This window comes from Trachemys scripta, chromosome 2 (genome assembly GCF_013100865.1).
Source record: "Trachemys scripta elegans isolate TJP31775 chromosome 2, CAS_Tse_1.0, whole genome shotgun sequence".
In the NCBI taxonomy this organism is placed as follows: domain Eukaryota; kingdom Metazoa; phylum Chordata; order Testudines; family Emydidae; genus Trachemys; species Trachemys scripta.
Genome location: NC_048299.1, coordinates 245548129 through 245563923, shown reverse-complemented (window position 1 = coordinate 245563923; position 15795 = coordinate 245548129). Strand labels below are relative to the sequence as shown.

Below are 15795 nucleotides of genomic sequence, written 5' to 3'. Positions count from 1 at the left end.
GTTGGAGTCTGTTTTTGAAGTTTTTCTGTTGTAATATAGCCACCCGCAGGTCTGTCACTGAATGACCAGACAGGTTAAAGTATTGGGAGCATAAGCTTTCGTGGGTAAGAACCTCACTTCTTCAGATGCAAGTGAATCTGAAGAAGTGAGGTTCTTACCCACGAAAGCTTATGCTCCCAATACTTTAACCTGTCTGGTCATTCAGTGACAGACCTGCGGGTGGCTATATTACAACAGAAAAACTTCAAAAACAGACTCCAACGAGAGAACTAGACACTATGCAAACTAGACACAATCAACTCCGGTTTGAATAAGGACTGGGAATGGCTGAGCCATTACAAACATTGAATCTATCTCCCCTTGTAAGTATTCTCACACTTCTTATCAAACTGTCTGTACTGGGCTAGCTTGATTATCACTTCAAAAGTTTTTTTTCTCTTAATTAATTGGCCTCCTTGAGTTGGTAAGACAACTCCCACCTGTTTATGCTCTCTGTATGTGTGTATATATATCTCCTCAATATTTGTTCCATTCTATATGCATCCGAAGAAGTGGGCTGTAGTCCACGAAAGCTTATGCTCTAATAAATTTGTTAGTCTCTAAGGTGCCACAAGTACTCCTGTTCTTCTTTTTGCGGATACAGACTAACACGGCTGCTACTCTGAAACCAATACTTCTGTTAGTCTTAAAGGTGCCACAGGACCCTCTGTTGCTTTCTAGTCAGAGCTATCACTCCTTAACAGAGCATTAATGAACACACATACTGAAGATTCCTGCCAGCTACTCTTCAGAATTAACTTTAAAAAAAAAAAAAAAAAAAAGGGCAGAAAAACTGTACAGTGGACTTCAGTAAGGAGTAAATGACACCAACACCTTGTTTTAAGTCAAACTAGTTTTAGTGTGTGAATAAAAGGGTGAGGTTGAGAGGCTTTTTCTGACGGGACTGAACGTGGAAATGGCAGCTAGAGTGTACTGCTGTTATATAACTTATCCTCTTGGGTTCTGAAATCACAAGTGGATTGTGAAATCTTTTGCCTCACAGAGGAGGATAAATTCCATATGCTGAAGCAATCCAAGATGCAGTATTATCTTCTGGCAATCTAGTAGTTTGTAACCCAGGTTATAAAACAAATTCTTAACATTTAATCTAATTATTGTTCATTATGGGCCATATTTACACACACCCAAGTCAATAGAAAGTTTCCCAGACTCCAAATGTGTAGGGTCAGGGCTTTGCCATTTATAAGTAATATAATCACCCCAAATATGTAGCATTAATGACGATATAGCGCCCACTCTACCTTCACATAATCTCCATATGTCTGTATAAGAAAACAAAAACTTTTCTTTTACTGATACCAACATGATGCTATTATATAATCATTTGCTGTTTCACCTTCATACCAGATCCCAGATGCCCCTACCATTATGTCCTCACATCATAGTTACCTTCCTTTTGCCCAGAAGGACTCTGGAGACTTCACTTGAGACCCAAAATGTCACTACTTAACTCCAGAGGAATCACTTCTGAGTAATCTGAAGCACTTAGCTGCTTTGTTGGCCATGCTCCATTCTCCACCCCAGAGACAGTAGAACATGTCTTGGGAGAATTGTCAAAATCTAGCAGTCAGGGTGGAGCTCACCTTGTTTCTTAACACCATTTTTTGGTTTAAACAATTCAGATATTCAAGTTATGTTGAATTGGTAAGGACAGGATAGAAATCTGTTTTGACACTGTATACATTCTAGAGAGAAAAGGGTTTCAAGCAGAGATACTTGGCCTTGTACAACGATCTTTTCCTTTACAAGGAAGAGAAGTGCTTTTTAAAAAGAAAAAATAACCAATCTCTGCTTCCAGTTCATTGTCAGAATTTATGGGTAGACAATAGTTAAATTCTCAACTGTATTTTAAACTGATTTTTTCTTTACATACTTGCTCACAGCTGAATTTGGGTGGTCTGGTTTCTATAATTCTCCTCTTATGGTTCATACATAAGATCACTATCACAGAAAGCAGAATAAGGAATGCAGCTCTCTGTCCTGCATTCCTTGATTAGCAATATCTTCTACTATTGCAGGAGGAACATAGGAAATGTAATGACCTGAACTTAGATTTTGGCAGGCAGAAACGTTCTTTGCACTTTTTAAATTGTGGTAGTTATCCAGGGCCGGCTCTAGCTTTTTTTGCTGCCCCAAGCAGCAAAAAAAAGCGCTGCCCCCGAGCCCCCCCGCCGAGCGCCGCGCCGCCCCCTGCGCTGAGCGCCGCCGGAACACCCCTCCCCCCCCGAGCGCCGAGCCCCACACCGCCCCCCAGCACCGCGCCACCGGAGCCCGCCCCTGCCCCCTGCCAAGCGCCGCTGGAACCCCCCTCCAGCGCCGCGCCTGCGCCGCACCCCCACCGAGCCCCGCGCAACCGGAGCCCGCCCCCCCAGCGCCGCGCCCCTCCCTCCACCCCCCGCGGAATGCTGCGCCGCGCTCCCCTTGCCGCCCCTTACCAGGTGCCGCCCCAAGCATATGCTTGGGTGCCTGGAGCCGCCCTGTAGTTATCTCTTGGTTACGAGATGTTGGAAGTGTCTGCAAAAGGATCATACCTTAGTCTGGAAGTCTCTCATAATGCTCAATTTTCCTGGTTGGTCTGCAACATTTTCTTTTGGTAGGTGGTTCATTTTTAGTTTACAATGAGTCTCATTTTCCTGAATTGAAGAGACAGCATTTGTGACTGATGGAGCAAAAGAGAAGTGGCCATTTCAGTAAATAGGTATCTTTCAGTGTTGGGGAGACACTCGTCAACTGTTCTTGATGTCACATGGTGGATAACTTTACAAGATGAGACACTGACTCTTAACCCCGGTATTTCAATTATGGTAATAATATTATGAAGGTAACTTTTGAAATTTTCGTTTATTTGTTTAAATCTCTCCAAGGCTGGAAGTTCAAGCAGATGTGCAGAAAGAACGATACAGTCTGAGTGGAGAATCTGGCACCGTTAGCTTGGGAACAGTTAGTGACAATGCCAGTACCAAAGCAATGGCAGGATCCATTCTGAATTCCTACATCCCATTAGACAGGTAAGAACAATATGAAAACAAAGAAGACTCATGAATCTAGTTGATAAAGGATATTGCCAGTGTACTAGACCAAATGACTTCTCTTGATAAGGGATTCCATCTAGAAGACTTACCTTCAGGATTATTCATATATATGTATCTTACACACCACAGTTTACAATATGCAAGTGTTAGTTGCTGCCAGGCTAATGATAAATAATTGGGTGACTATATGTTCCCAATGGGAATACTGTCATGGTAGCACAGTAAATAGTTTTATCCCAGATTTTGTTTCCTTTTAATTCATTTTGATTTAAAAAAACCTTTAAAATGTATAAAACGATTCGTTTAACCTTGAATATTGCAATTTAACATTCTTGTCATGCACATAGAAAACAGGCAAGGGCATGTTTTCCTTTGAGGATGAAATTGTTTGTAAGTTTGTAAGTTAAAGATGGATGCTTTGACCATTTATTTCATGTTCTAGGGAAGGCAACAGTATGGAGGTGCAAGTTGATATTGAATCGAAGCCAGCTAAATTCAGACACAATAGTGGAAGCAGTAGTGTTGATGATGGCAGTGCTCCAGGTCGCAGCAATACTGGTTGTTCATCGGCCTGCTTGCCAGAAAGTAAATCTAGTGCCACCAAGTGGTCCAAAGAAACGACAGCAGGAAAAAAATGTAAAGGTAAACTGAGAAAAAAGAGTAGTATGAAGATAAATGAGACCAGAGAGGACATGGATGCTCAGTTGTTGGAGCAACAAAGCACAAACTCCAGTGAATTTGACTCTCCCTCTCTAAGTGACAGTATCCCATCTGTAGCAGATTCCCACTCAAGTCATTTTTCTGAGTTTAGTTGCTCTGATATGGAAAGTATGAAAACCTCATGTAGCCATGGTTCCAATGATTATCATTCTCGCTTTACTACAGTTAGTGTTCTCCCTGAGGTAGAAAATGACCGTTTGGAAAACTCTCCACACCAGAGTGCAATCCCTGTGCTTGCTCCACCTGCCCCAAGCACTGAAGTTCCACAGTTGAGTTATATTGCTGAAGAATGTGTTAATAATGGAACTTCAACTGATGTAGGTGTAGGTCTTGGTGAAACACTGAAAGAAACAAATAACAACCATTCACAGCATGCTGTGGAATTAAACACTGCAATTCAGACTGAAATTTAGACCTACAAGTGCTGCAAAAATAGATTTACCACTAAAGAACCCTGTCTGAAAGCTGGTTGAACTACATGTGACTACTGTAAGTTTCAAGTGGCCAGCAGAAGCAAGGTTTTGATGCAATTACATTTTATATATGCCTGTCTAGTAAGGCAGAATGCTTCATATGGATCTTGTTACAGACCTGTATGAAGTATATGAAGGCTTTAACAAGTGCATTACAACAGGACAATATGATCATGTTTTGTATTGTTGCCACAACTTTGCTTGAAAGTATATACTTGTGTAGTCAGATAAACAGTTGACTCATTCATAATATGTTAAATGCTAAATTGAATAATCTGTCCTATACTGTTCACTTGAAAAATGTGGGGCTTGGGATAAGTGGGTGTTAGATCAGCAGTAGTAACTTAATGAAACCATGCTAGGATGAACACTAGTTAGGGGAAATGAGAGTGTCGCAGAGACCTGAGTGGTAATAAATCTTTGTCAGTAATAAATATTTGTACTGACCATTTTGCCTCATAATTGGACACAAATGTCAAATGTTTGCATTTAGAATGAATCACCTATTCAGAGCTGGATGCAGCCTGTTTCAGAAGTGCTTGTATACTTGTACACCTTGAGCAAGGTTATGGCATTTTGCATAATTCTGAAATAAAAAAAAATTGGAACTTAATATGTGGTAGAAAGGGGACATTTCCTTATGAAGAACAGTCCAGGTAATTCAATTATATATGCATCAGATAGCAACAGATATGGCTACATATACTGTATAAAAACTGTAAAATAAGAATCCATTGATTTATAAACATTGCAGAGAAGCAGATACAGTCACCTTTCATTAATGGAAGAACAGTGCCCCTTTGATTCTTGGTGCCTTTGGAATAGACTGGGTTTTAAGTGCCTGGTCGTTTGAGGATTTTACTGTAATGTTTTCCAGAATGTCCTCTTTGGCCACTTTGGACTATAAAGGAAAACTTTATAGAAAATAAAATGACTGTGGTAGATAATGTGTATAATAATAATGAAGTATTAGCCTACCAAAGACTCACTCAGGCTTTAGTGGATAACTTTTACATGACATCCTGTTTGCAAAACACATGAACATCTTCAGTCACAGAATTAAAGCACAGTGCAGAGCTTGCACAAGTACAAAAGATGGGTTCCAAATCTGACTGGCTTTTCTTTTTTCTTTTGCTTATGGAAGATACACAACTAAACACAAGCTGAAGTTGGCAAAAGCGCCTGCACTATTACAATTTTTGCTGCATAATTCATTAAACTGAAAAAAAAAATTGTGGCTATCAGAATAATAGTTAACAATGTTCTGTCTTGTGTTCCTTGTAAGTATTGCCATTATGGTGCTACCAAAAGTTTGGTATGGTAAAAAGAAAAATGCCATGGGCTGCAGTCCTCTTCCATGACTTATCCCCACCAACTTCATTAATATGCTTATAACACTAGTGCCAGTTACGTTATTTGATAATGCTTGTTATGGTATTTGTATATTTGCAATTCAATTTTGCTCAATAATAGCGTGTAAACTGCATACCTGAAATAAATGTCTACATAATAACTTTTTAGTTGTCCTTTGTTTAGTGCACAAGTGGCATTATAAGAATGTAACTCTTCATTGAGGCTCTTTTCTACAAGGAGTGGTGCACTCTCCTTTCCCATTGCCTTTTGTTCATACTCATTTTGTTAGGTATAGCTTCGATGGGAGTTGAAGGTTTCTGGCACCCAAAGTATTTTTTCATACTATTGCAAGGTGACCTTGCTTTTTTCTTCTTCTTTCCTGCCAAAGTAGTGACCTGCATTGCCACTTCAGTAGGCAGGAAAGTAAATTGTTGACTCAGAGGACAGAACTATCATAATTGTTTGACAGGAACATATGCTATTTTTCCAACATACACAAATGGGTTTACAGCTACCCATCCAGATTGCTGATCACTTACCATTTTTCCCTTAGAAAATTAAACAAAAATACGTGCTCCTTCTTCCTCACCTGAAACAAAACCCTGTGCGCCACTCAGAAAGCAGTTTGTTCAAGTTTGCTGTACTTATGATGATGTTTATGGATAACCAGGTTTTCGATTGGCTGACGAGCACATTCATTAGGTCTTTTCCCTTAGTCTGTCAGAGTACAGATGGTCAGTGATATGGTGAGAAACTGAAACTGTATTGTCATCCGACAAAAGGAATAAATGTGTCCATCCCATTCCCAAACTATACGTTAGCAGTAATTTTCTTCAAGGGATTCTGGTAATAACAACAAACCACAAGAGTTAGTTATAACGATTATGTTCTCACCAACGTAATTGGAAGTAAATTGTCTTTTATACTTGTAGATTATACTAAATAAAATGGTTAACTTGATTTTTCTAAATCTGTTCTATGTTGTTGGTCTTGTCCCTCTTCTGATTCTTTCATTACTGCTTTTATTTGCCTCATTTTGAGTTTGAGTTTTAAAACTAAGTACATTGATACTGAATAATATTAACTTCTTATTTTGGTGAACATCAAGATTTACTGAACTATGATAAATTGACTGAAGTGAAGCTGTCCATGTTCATCTAAATGTGAAGTTAATATGCATATCTTGGATGTTATTTTCAGAACTATTATGAAATCTCTACATCACGGTCATGAATTCAAGTGCAAAAACCACATGGCTGTCTTTAGTCAATCTTCTTGAGGCAGGAGTTTCTTGTTAGATTTACATTCTTTGTTAAATGCATTATTGGCTTTCATTTATTCTAAGATTAACTTTGCATCCACCATGTTCTCTGAGCTGTTTTACAATTGGAGGTTAGCTGTGTATTGGAAGGAAACTGAATTCCTAGTAGTGTCCACTATATTAGAGAATTGTTGATAATTGTATAGTAATAGGATGGATCAGCATTTTATTTGACGCTTATAAGTAAAATAATTCAGTATGGTACCTTTAGGAAACTTTAGGCATTACTTGAACTCTTGTTCCAGTGACTTTCACTGGAATTTTTCCATTTTTGGATATTAAGTGTCTCCTACAAGTAGATAAAGGTTAAGCCATTAAAATACCTGTTTTTTGCATGGTTGAATATGTTTCTGAATTGGAACATTTGAAATGTTGTGCAAAAATTAACACCACCTCTAATTAGATCAGCTGCAAAAATCAGCTGAGAAGACTAGTTTTTTGTGACAGATAAACATTTTTTCATTACAATCATTGTATTTGTTCCCCCCTGCAGTAGCAAATTTTTCCTGCATTTATGCGAGGCTGAAGTAGGTTATATGCTTAAACAGCTACCTTTCTTGTGAGTAATAAATAAATTAAACTAGACTATGGATTCACTCAATGAGAGGTGGAAATATTTGGAGGCAGAAAGACGCTACTATGTACCAGCTTAAGGGTTCAGAGTTCTTATTCTCTCACCCAATGCCCAACTTCTTGGTGGTTCAGGCTGCTTCGGAAAGGTCCAGGTAACATCATCATGGATCAATCCCTGTTGACAAGGAGGGTAAACGCTTAGACCTGCTGGGGAAAATGGTTTTCTCATCCTCCAGTCTTTAGGAGAGCCAATTATAAAGTGCTACTGGCTAAATATGATTTCCTGAACTATGCTAAGTTTGAGGAACCTGGTTATCCTGGTTACCAACAGTCTCTCTCAGCAGGATCATTCTCGTTTCCAAGCTCTGATAGAGGAAGGAGAACTAATAACCAGGACCACGCTCCAGTCTGTAATCCAAGTGGCTGATACTTCCTCTTGAGCCATGGCTACTCCAATTGTTATGCGAACGGAGTCCTGGCTCCATGTCTCAGGGTTTTCCAAGGAAGTTCGGAATACTATCAAGGACATCCCCTTCGATGAATTGCATCTCTTCAGTCAGAAGATGGATGAGTCCCTATACACCCTGAAAGACTCTAGGGCTACCCTTTGATGCTTGGGTATATACACACCTGCCCCTAAGAGTAAGGTCCACAGACAATCAACCAGTATAGAGCCCCAATACTACTACCATCAGAGACCCTACGAACTGCTGCATAAAAAGCAAAGGATTCAAAAATCCCGCTTCCCTATGCCCTCCACATCAGCATTGACATCTCAGTCCCAGCCTCCAGCCTGATGGTATTTTTGATGCGAACTTGAGAGCTGTGAATCACTGAGCCCAACATATCCCAACCTCAATACCCCATTCAGGGGTTGTCTAGCACTCTCTTTTTTGACACCTGGAGTGCGATAATGGGCAATTGGGCACTCAACATCATAAACTCTGGCTGTATGATCGAATTTGCAATGCTACCTCCTCCACAAAACCCCTCCCCATCCCCCTTTGGGGATCACTCTCATAACAGTATTCTCGCTCAGGAGGTGAACTACTTACTGCAATGAGAGAGAGGAGCAATAGAATGCATTCCTTGTTCCTCCACAATATCGAGGAACAGGTTTTACTAATCCTACTTCCTCATACCCAAGAAGAAGGGTGGGTGGAGATCAATTCTTGACCTCCACCAACTCAACTACTTTACTTGCAAACTCAAATTTCTCATGGTCACATTGGCAGCAATCATTCCATCTATAAAAAGTATATGATATGAAGGACATGTACTTTAACATCAATATTCATCCAACCCACAGATGATTTCTCAGATTTATGGTGGTCTCTGACCATTTCCAGTACAGAGTTCTACCCTTTGGGATAGCCACCACCCCCAGAGTCTTTACCAAGGTATTTCTCATGGTAGCAGCTCATGTCAGATGTCATGGTCTCCTCGTCTTCCTTTACCTCAGTGACTGGCTCTTTGCCACGAAATCTCACCAGGAAGCTTTCACATCAATCTCACTGATGCTCCATCTCCTTTCCTCAAATGGGGTCAATGTGAACATTGAAAAATCTATTCTTACTCTCCATGCAATCTTCGAACTTCATTGGGGCAACCTTGAACTCTATCATCAAAAGGTGTATACCCACAGACAGGTTCCAGACCGTGAATGATATCCTAGCTCACATAATGAGCAAATCTTGGGTAAAGATCAAAATATATGTCTGTCCCTCCTTGGCCACAGAGCCTTGTGCACCTATGTCCCTCCATTCGCAAGACTCAATCTTCATTGCCTTCAGGCATGGCTACAATCTGTTTACTCCCCAAGCCACCATTCTATGATCCCTATGTTGACAGTTCCAGCCAAGGTCCTGTCTTCCCTCCTATGGTGGACAAATCCTCACCACGTATGCATCGGAGTCCCCTTTCTCCCTTCTTCACTGGACTAGACCATCGTTATAGACACATCACTACTGGGTTGGGGAGCCCATATGGGCAACCACATGGGCATAGTGGACGTGGACATCTCGAGAATCCAGAATGTGCATCAGTGTCCTGGAACTATGGGCAGTACAAAAGGCGTATGAGTCCTTTCTTCCATTCATCTGCTCTCACCATGTCCTCATAATGTCAGACATCACTATGACAGTCTTCTACATCAACAAAAAGAGGGAGTAAGATCTGACTCCCTGTGTGCAGAAGCAGTCAATATCTGGAACTGGTGCATCAGCAATCAAATCGCCTCTCCACAGCCTACTTTCCAGGAATGCAGAACATGCTCATGCACTCCCTCAGCAGACACTTAACAATCAGCCAGGAGTGGGAACTTAACGACATGGTGTTTAATGACATTTTCCCATGATTGAGAACCCCAACCGGGGATCTGTTCACTTCCCAGGCAAACAACAAGTGTGCCACATACTGCTCCAGGAGTACTGCCCTAAATTACCACTCCCAAGGTGACACTCTCCTTCTTTCCTGGTGAGATCAGTTCAATTATGCCTTCTATCCACTACCAGTTCTTCCATGAGTGCTACACAAGATCCGACAGGACAGGGCAATAGTCATCCTGATCACTTTTTTCTCACCCAGGCAGTTTTGGTTCCCCAACCTCCTGTGCCAGTTGCCTCATTCCCCAGTTACCCTCCCAATATTCCCTGAGCTGACCCAGTGCAAGGGCAGGAATAGACACCCCAATACACTACTGCTTCACCACAGGGCCTGGTATTTGGATGGTCATCAGTCCTAAAACGGACATGCTCCTTGACCGTGCGAGACATCCTCTCTAATAGCAGAAAGCCCTCAACTAGGAAATATTATCAATCTAAATGGAAACACTTCTCATCCTGAACACAACAGAGAGGCATTCTATCAGAAGCTATGGGTTTCCCACTCAGGACATAGTCTAGGATATCTTTGAAGATATTCAGCCTATCCCTCAGTTCCCTGCAAGTCCACTTGGCGGCTATCAGTGCTTTCCATCCTCCCTTACGGAGGACTACTCTATTTTTCACACACGCTAACTACTCAATTCTGGAAAGGCCTGATAAGAACTTTTCCACCGCCTCAAAAGATAACACCCCAATGGGACTTGAATCTTGTTCTTCTGGTTTTGACATGCCTCCACTTTGAACACTTAGTGACTTGCTCCATGTCCCTCATCTCCATGAAGGTTGCCCTTCTGACAGCCATCACATTGCCACAATGATGGCAGACCCTCCATACACTATATTTCACAAAGATAAATTTGGGGTGTAGGTGTAAAGAGGCTTTGGAATTTCACCTTCACCAATCCATTCATTTACTTGTATTCTTCCTGAAATGCACGTCTACAGAAGTGCTTAGGCTCCACTCCTTCGATGTTTGACGAGCCTTGACCTTTTACCTGCAGAAAACCATTCAGAAAGGCTCCAAGGTTGTTTGTTGCTACAGCGGAATTGGTCAGATGGCATGCCATCTCCACCCAGAGAAGTTCCAAATGGATATCGGGATGTATTCTACTTTCAGATCTTGAACCTCCTTCCCTTTGGTGGGACGAGTACACTGCACGAGAGCTTAAACCATGATGGTAGCATCCCTTCAGGACATACCCCTCCTAGACAACTGTAAAGCAGCCCCATGAAGCTCTGTCCACACATTTGCAAGACACTGTGCTCTGGTACAAGAGTTGGTGGCTGCTGCTGCTGCCTCATTTGGGATGGTAGTTCTCTGATCAACCCTACTGTCCCCATCCTCGCACCCTCCTCCTACTTAGGTACTGCTTGTCAATCACCCATAGAGGAATATACAATAGGGACCATATTCAAAGAGGAGGAGGTTACTTACCTGTAACTGGAGGTTCTTTCAGATGTGTGGTCCCTATCAGTATTCCACTACCTGCCCTTCTTCCCCTCTACTTTGGATCTTATCTGATTTGTAATGGAGAAGGAACTGAAGAGGTGCTCAGTCCACACTGCCCTTTATCACGTTGGTCAGGAGCACAAGGCAAACCAGAGAATGTGTGAGGAGTAACATGCTAATTTCAAATTCTCTGACTCCGGGCGCATGGTGCACATGCGTAACCCACAGTGGAATACATATAGGGACCACGCATCTCGAAGAACCTCCAGTTACAGGTAAGTAACCTCCTCTTCTAGGTTTCCTCCTAAAGCCTGTTCTGCCTCTTGTGCTAGTTTTGTTTTGTAACTGTCAGTGTAACAAATTATAAATAAACTTAAAAATGTACCTTGTTTAATTACCAAAGTTGTAATTAGCTTCTGCTGCCACTAGTGGTCAGTGTGCAAAGTATTTGGAGATTTTCTACGGAAATGCAAAGAGCAGCAGAATCTTGGAAACGTGAGATCATAACTGAGGAAGTGATGAACTGCAACATTCAAAGTGTCGAGATTCTATTCCTGGCTGTGCCAAGTGTCCTGTGTGACTTAGTTCATTTTTGCTTATGATACACAAGATTTATTTCAGCCTTCACGAAGCACTCAATTCCAGTAGTGGCTTGTGGCCAGTGAAGAAATCATAGAAATGTAGGGCTGGAAGGGACCTTAAGAGGTTAGCTAGTCCAGGCCCCTGCAGTGAGGCAGGACCAAGTAAACCTAGACCATCCCTGACAGTTTTGTCTAAATTCTTAAAAACTTCCAATTATGAGAAGTCCTTAACTTGCCTTGGAAGCCTGTTCCAGTACTTAGCTATCCTTATAATTAGAATTTTTCCCCCTAATATCTAACGTAAATCTCCCTTGCTGCAGATTAAGCCCATGACTTCTTGTCCTACCTTCCATGGTTATCAGAATGTCATGTGAACTGTGTCAAAAGCTTTGCTAAAATCAAGATATGTCTACTGCTTCCCTCCAGCCACTAGGCCAGTAACCCTGTCAAATAAGGAAATTAATTTGATTTGGCATGATTTGTTCTTGACAAATCCATGCTGGCTATTACTTACTACCCTATTAGCTGCTAGATGCTTACAAATTGATTGTTTAATAAGTTGTTTGAGTAGCTTTTCAGGTATCGAAGTTAGGCTGACTGGTCTGTACTTCCCCAGATCCTCTTTAAAGATAGGTACTATGTTTGCACTTTTCCAGTCAGGACCATCCAGAAAGTTCTAAAGTTCCAAGATTGCTTCAACTGGTTCCTTAAGTACCCTCGGTTGAATTTTTTCAGGCCTTACCGACTTGAACACATCTGATGCATCTAAATATGCTTTAACCTGGTCTTCCTCTATTCTGGCTTGTGCTCCTTCCCCTTTGTTAATATTAATTTGGTTAAGCATCTGGTCACAATTAACTTTTTTAGTGAAGACCAGCAAAATAGGTATTTAAATGTCTCCGCCTCCTCTGTTGTTAGCTCTGCTTTCCCGCTAAGTGGTGAACCTACATATTTCCTAGTCTTTCTCTTGCTTCTAATGTATTTCTGGAACCTCTTTTTATTGCTGTTTATGTCCCTTGTCAGGTGTAACTCATTTTATGCCTTTCCCTTTCTGATTTTGTCCCCACATCCTTGTGTATTCTTTTGTACTCATCCTTAGCAATTTATCCATGATTCTACTTTTGGTAGGATTCCTTTTTGATTTTCAGGTCATTAAATAGTTGAATCGACAAAGCACTCTTACATTGTTGATCATTGCGTCTATTTAGGTCATCCATCACAAGCGTCTTAGCTATTTTGGCATTTCCAAGGTGCTACTCACTGTGGTATTCTGGTACCAGCACTGTAGATGTGGTGCTGATTTTCAATGTCAGTGTAGTAGTTGACTCAGTATGTTGTGCTGCACTTCTGCTATTTCAAATATATGCCCTGTATTTAAAAAGGTTGGAAGCAGCATTACAGGTTTTAGTCTGTTGCCCAAGTTATGTGGACAAAGGTTTATATTGTGTGTGGTAAGCTCTTGACCACTTCCAAAGAGGTTCCTAGATATGGTTCTGCCACTGTTTGGGCAAGTCAATTTTTTGTCTGCTTCATCTCCCCATCTGTACTTACCTTTCCCTGAGAAGTGCTTTCAGCTCTGTGGATGAAAATCACTTTATTAGAGCTAAGTGTTTTTTGCTTTTCCTGTTTTTTCCCTGTCCACCTTCTTTGTGAAATTAGAAGTATCTGAGCCATATCTCAGCCCAGGAGGTAGTTAACTCATTTGTGAAGCTGTCCAGGAAGCACTATGGAAGGGCATAGTACTGGTGTCAGTTCAGCTCTAAAACTAGAGACCACCTTGGCCCATCATATAAATGGTAAAATTATTAGGTATTAAATGGTGTTCACTTTCCACAGAGACTTGCTCTGACTGCATTGAAAAGTCCTCTCTCTAGTTCTCATTGGCTTCCATTTCCTGTACTACCTCCACACAAACTACCCAACTCTAGTTCAATCCCTATTTCAATTTAAACACAATTCTTAGCTTAGCACAATACACCTGCCTTCAGGGTTTAGCTGAGTCTACTTAGGGTGAGTTTCTTTCCCCACCAGCACTAATGGTCTCGCAATTCCTCCTGGAGCCTCTGTTTCCCTTGTTTTGTGCTCTTATTAAGCCTGCCTCATTACCTGATGTGATCCCACTGCTGGACTGTAGCTTGAGGGAGAAATCAAGTCAGGAGTGCAAGCACAGAGAAAAGGAATTCTCACCCCCTCCTGAGGGGCCAAGTTTTACCTCATTCCAACCTTGCCTGTGTCTCCTTTACTAGCCCTGTGAGAACTAATGGTGGGCTTCATGCCATGGTCGAGGACAGTGGTTTTCAATCTCTGCCATCGTGTGACCACATGTTTAAAGCAGAAGCTAGTTTTGGTTCCTCACCCCATGTAGTCATAAAGAAGTGGAGGGTGATCGTGCCTTTCTTGGATCTGCTTCTGATCTAAGGTACTTGGAACCATTCATGTGTGATGTTGGGTGATCACCTAGGCCCATCTGGTGTAAGTGAGGGTAGTTTAACATGCATCATTGCCAGAAGGTAGCACTTCAGCCATGTCCACGTACCATGTTTGCACTTTCTATGAGACTATGACTAGACCCAATGGCTCTCCCTATTTTAAGTACAGGGAATGTCACTCAGATCCGTAGAATCCACTGAAGTAGCATGAACTGAGTGTATTCACCAGGTATTTCTGGAGCAAATGGGTTGAGTGCACTGAGGAGAGAAGGGGAGATTTGCAAACTAAACAGACTTCTAACAGAGCAGCATCACATCCAGCTGATGAGTCAGGCTCTTGGGTATTAATGACTGACTGAGTCCTGGTATGGTTCCTGTGCCAAACTGCAATGAACCAGCTGTGCAAAAGCTGTAGCAGTGCTCCCCGCTGACCATACACTAAGTAGTGTTACTGAAAATGTCTCACTAGCTTGTAAAATGCTGTATCAATGATTAATGATGATGATTTGTATTTCTCTGTGACTGCAGGGAATAAAATCAAGCTAGGAAAGGGGAAGAAGCAGCAGCTCAAGCAGAAGCCTAAATGCAGCGTAAGCAGTAATGCCACTTGTGACTCCTTATCCTTGCCTTTGGAATCAGACCCTGTGAGACATCAATGAATGTGGAATTGCTTTGGGAGCTGCACAAGTACTGAACAACACCACTCCGGGCTTGTGTTCTTTGTCCTATTGTGTGATAGGCCAGCCCCTTCCCTAGCCTTATTTAATCCTGCCACAAGCCGGTGCTTGCAACATAAAATTGCTATTAATGCTGAAGTTTTCCTTCCTTGAAGTGCTATGAGTTTAGGGGTAGCAGAGAGACCAACTATTTAGGCAGGAGCCAATGCTCTCTATGTACTGTTAGAACACAGTAAGAGAAGCCATGCCACACACAATAAAGGTCTCTGGGGCCCTTGCTTTATCTCCCCTGCTTCATAACTACTGGACTGGAGGAAGTCTCCAGTTACCCCCTCCTGCAACTAGATTTTTATTTGGTCGGTAGGGGAGGAGGCTGCTGTTGTCTAAAGCGGGATGATGGCTGCTGTATTCCACTTCACAGCACTGACATTGTCCGGTCATGTTAAATTCACTCTACTGCTTTATACCCCAAAGCAATAGTGATACTAGGGATGTACAGACCCACCAGGAGAGCATAGCAGCATGTACACTTGGAACGTTGTGTCTACAATCAAAAGGATTGCAAACTTTGATTATGAAAACATGGCTTGCAGCGTACAGCCACTACTAATACATTAGGCTTCCATACACACTGGAGAACACTTCCCATTCAGCCCTGAGGAATAGATTTTTTTTTTTGTGTGTGTGTGTGTGTGTGTGTGATGGTTTATTTTAAGAAAAAAGGAAAGGCCACACAGCTATT

The 15795-nt window shown here is 41.7% G+C and overlaps 1 protein-coding gene across 2 annotated transcripts in view; it reads left to right on the top strand.

Moving 5' to 3' along the window:
- RNF19A (ring finger protein 19A, RBR E3 ubiquitin protein ligase) overlaps window positions 1–5798 on the top strand; it is a 98360-nt gene extending 92562 nt beyond the window's left edge. For both annotated transcript variants that reach the window (XM_034763380.1, XM_034763381.1), the window contains exons 9-10: window positions 2925–3068; window positions 3535–5798. In XM_034763380.1, coding sequence (XP_034619271.1) covers window positions 2925–3068; window positions 3535–4225 — 835 coding nt within the window. In that variant the 3' untranslated portion in view covers window positions 4226–5798. The remainder of the gene's footprint in view (window positions 1–2924; window positions 3069–3534) is intronic.
- The last annotated feature ends 9997 nt before the right edge of the window (window positions 5799–15795 follow it).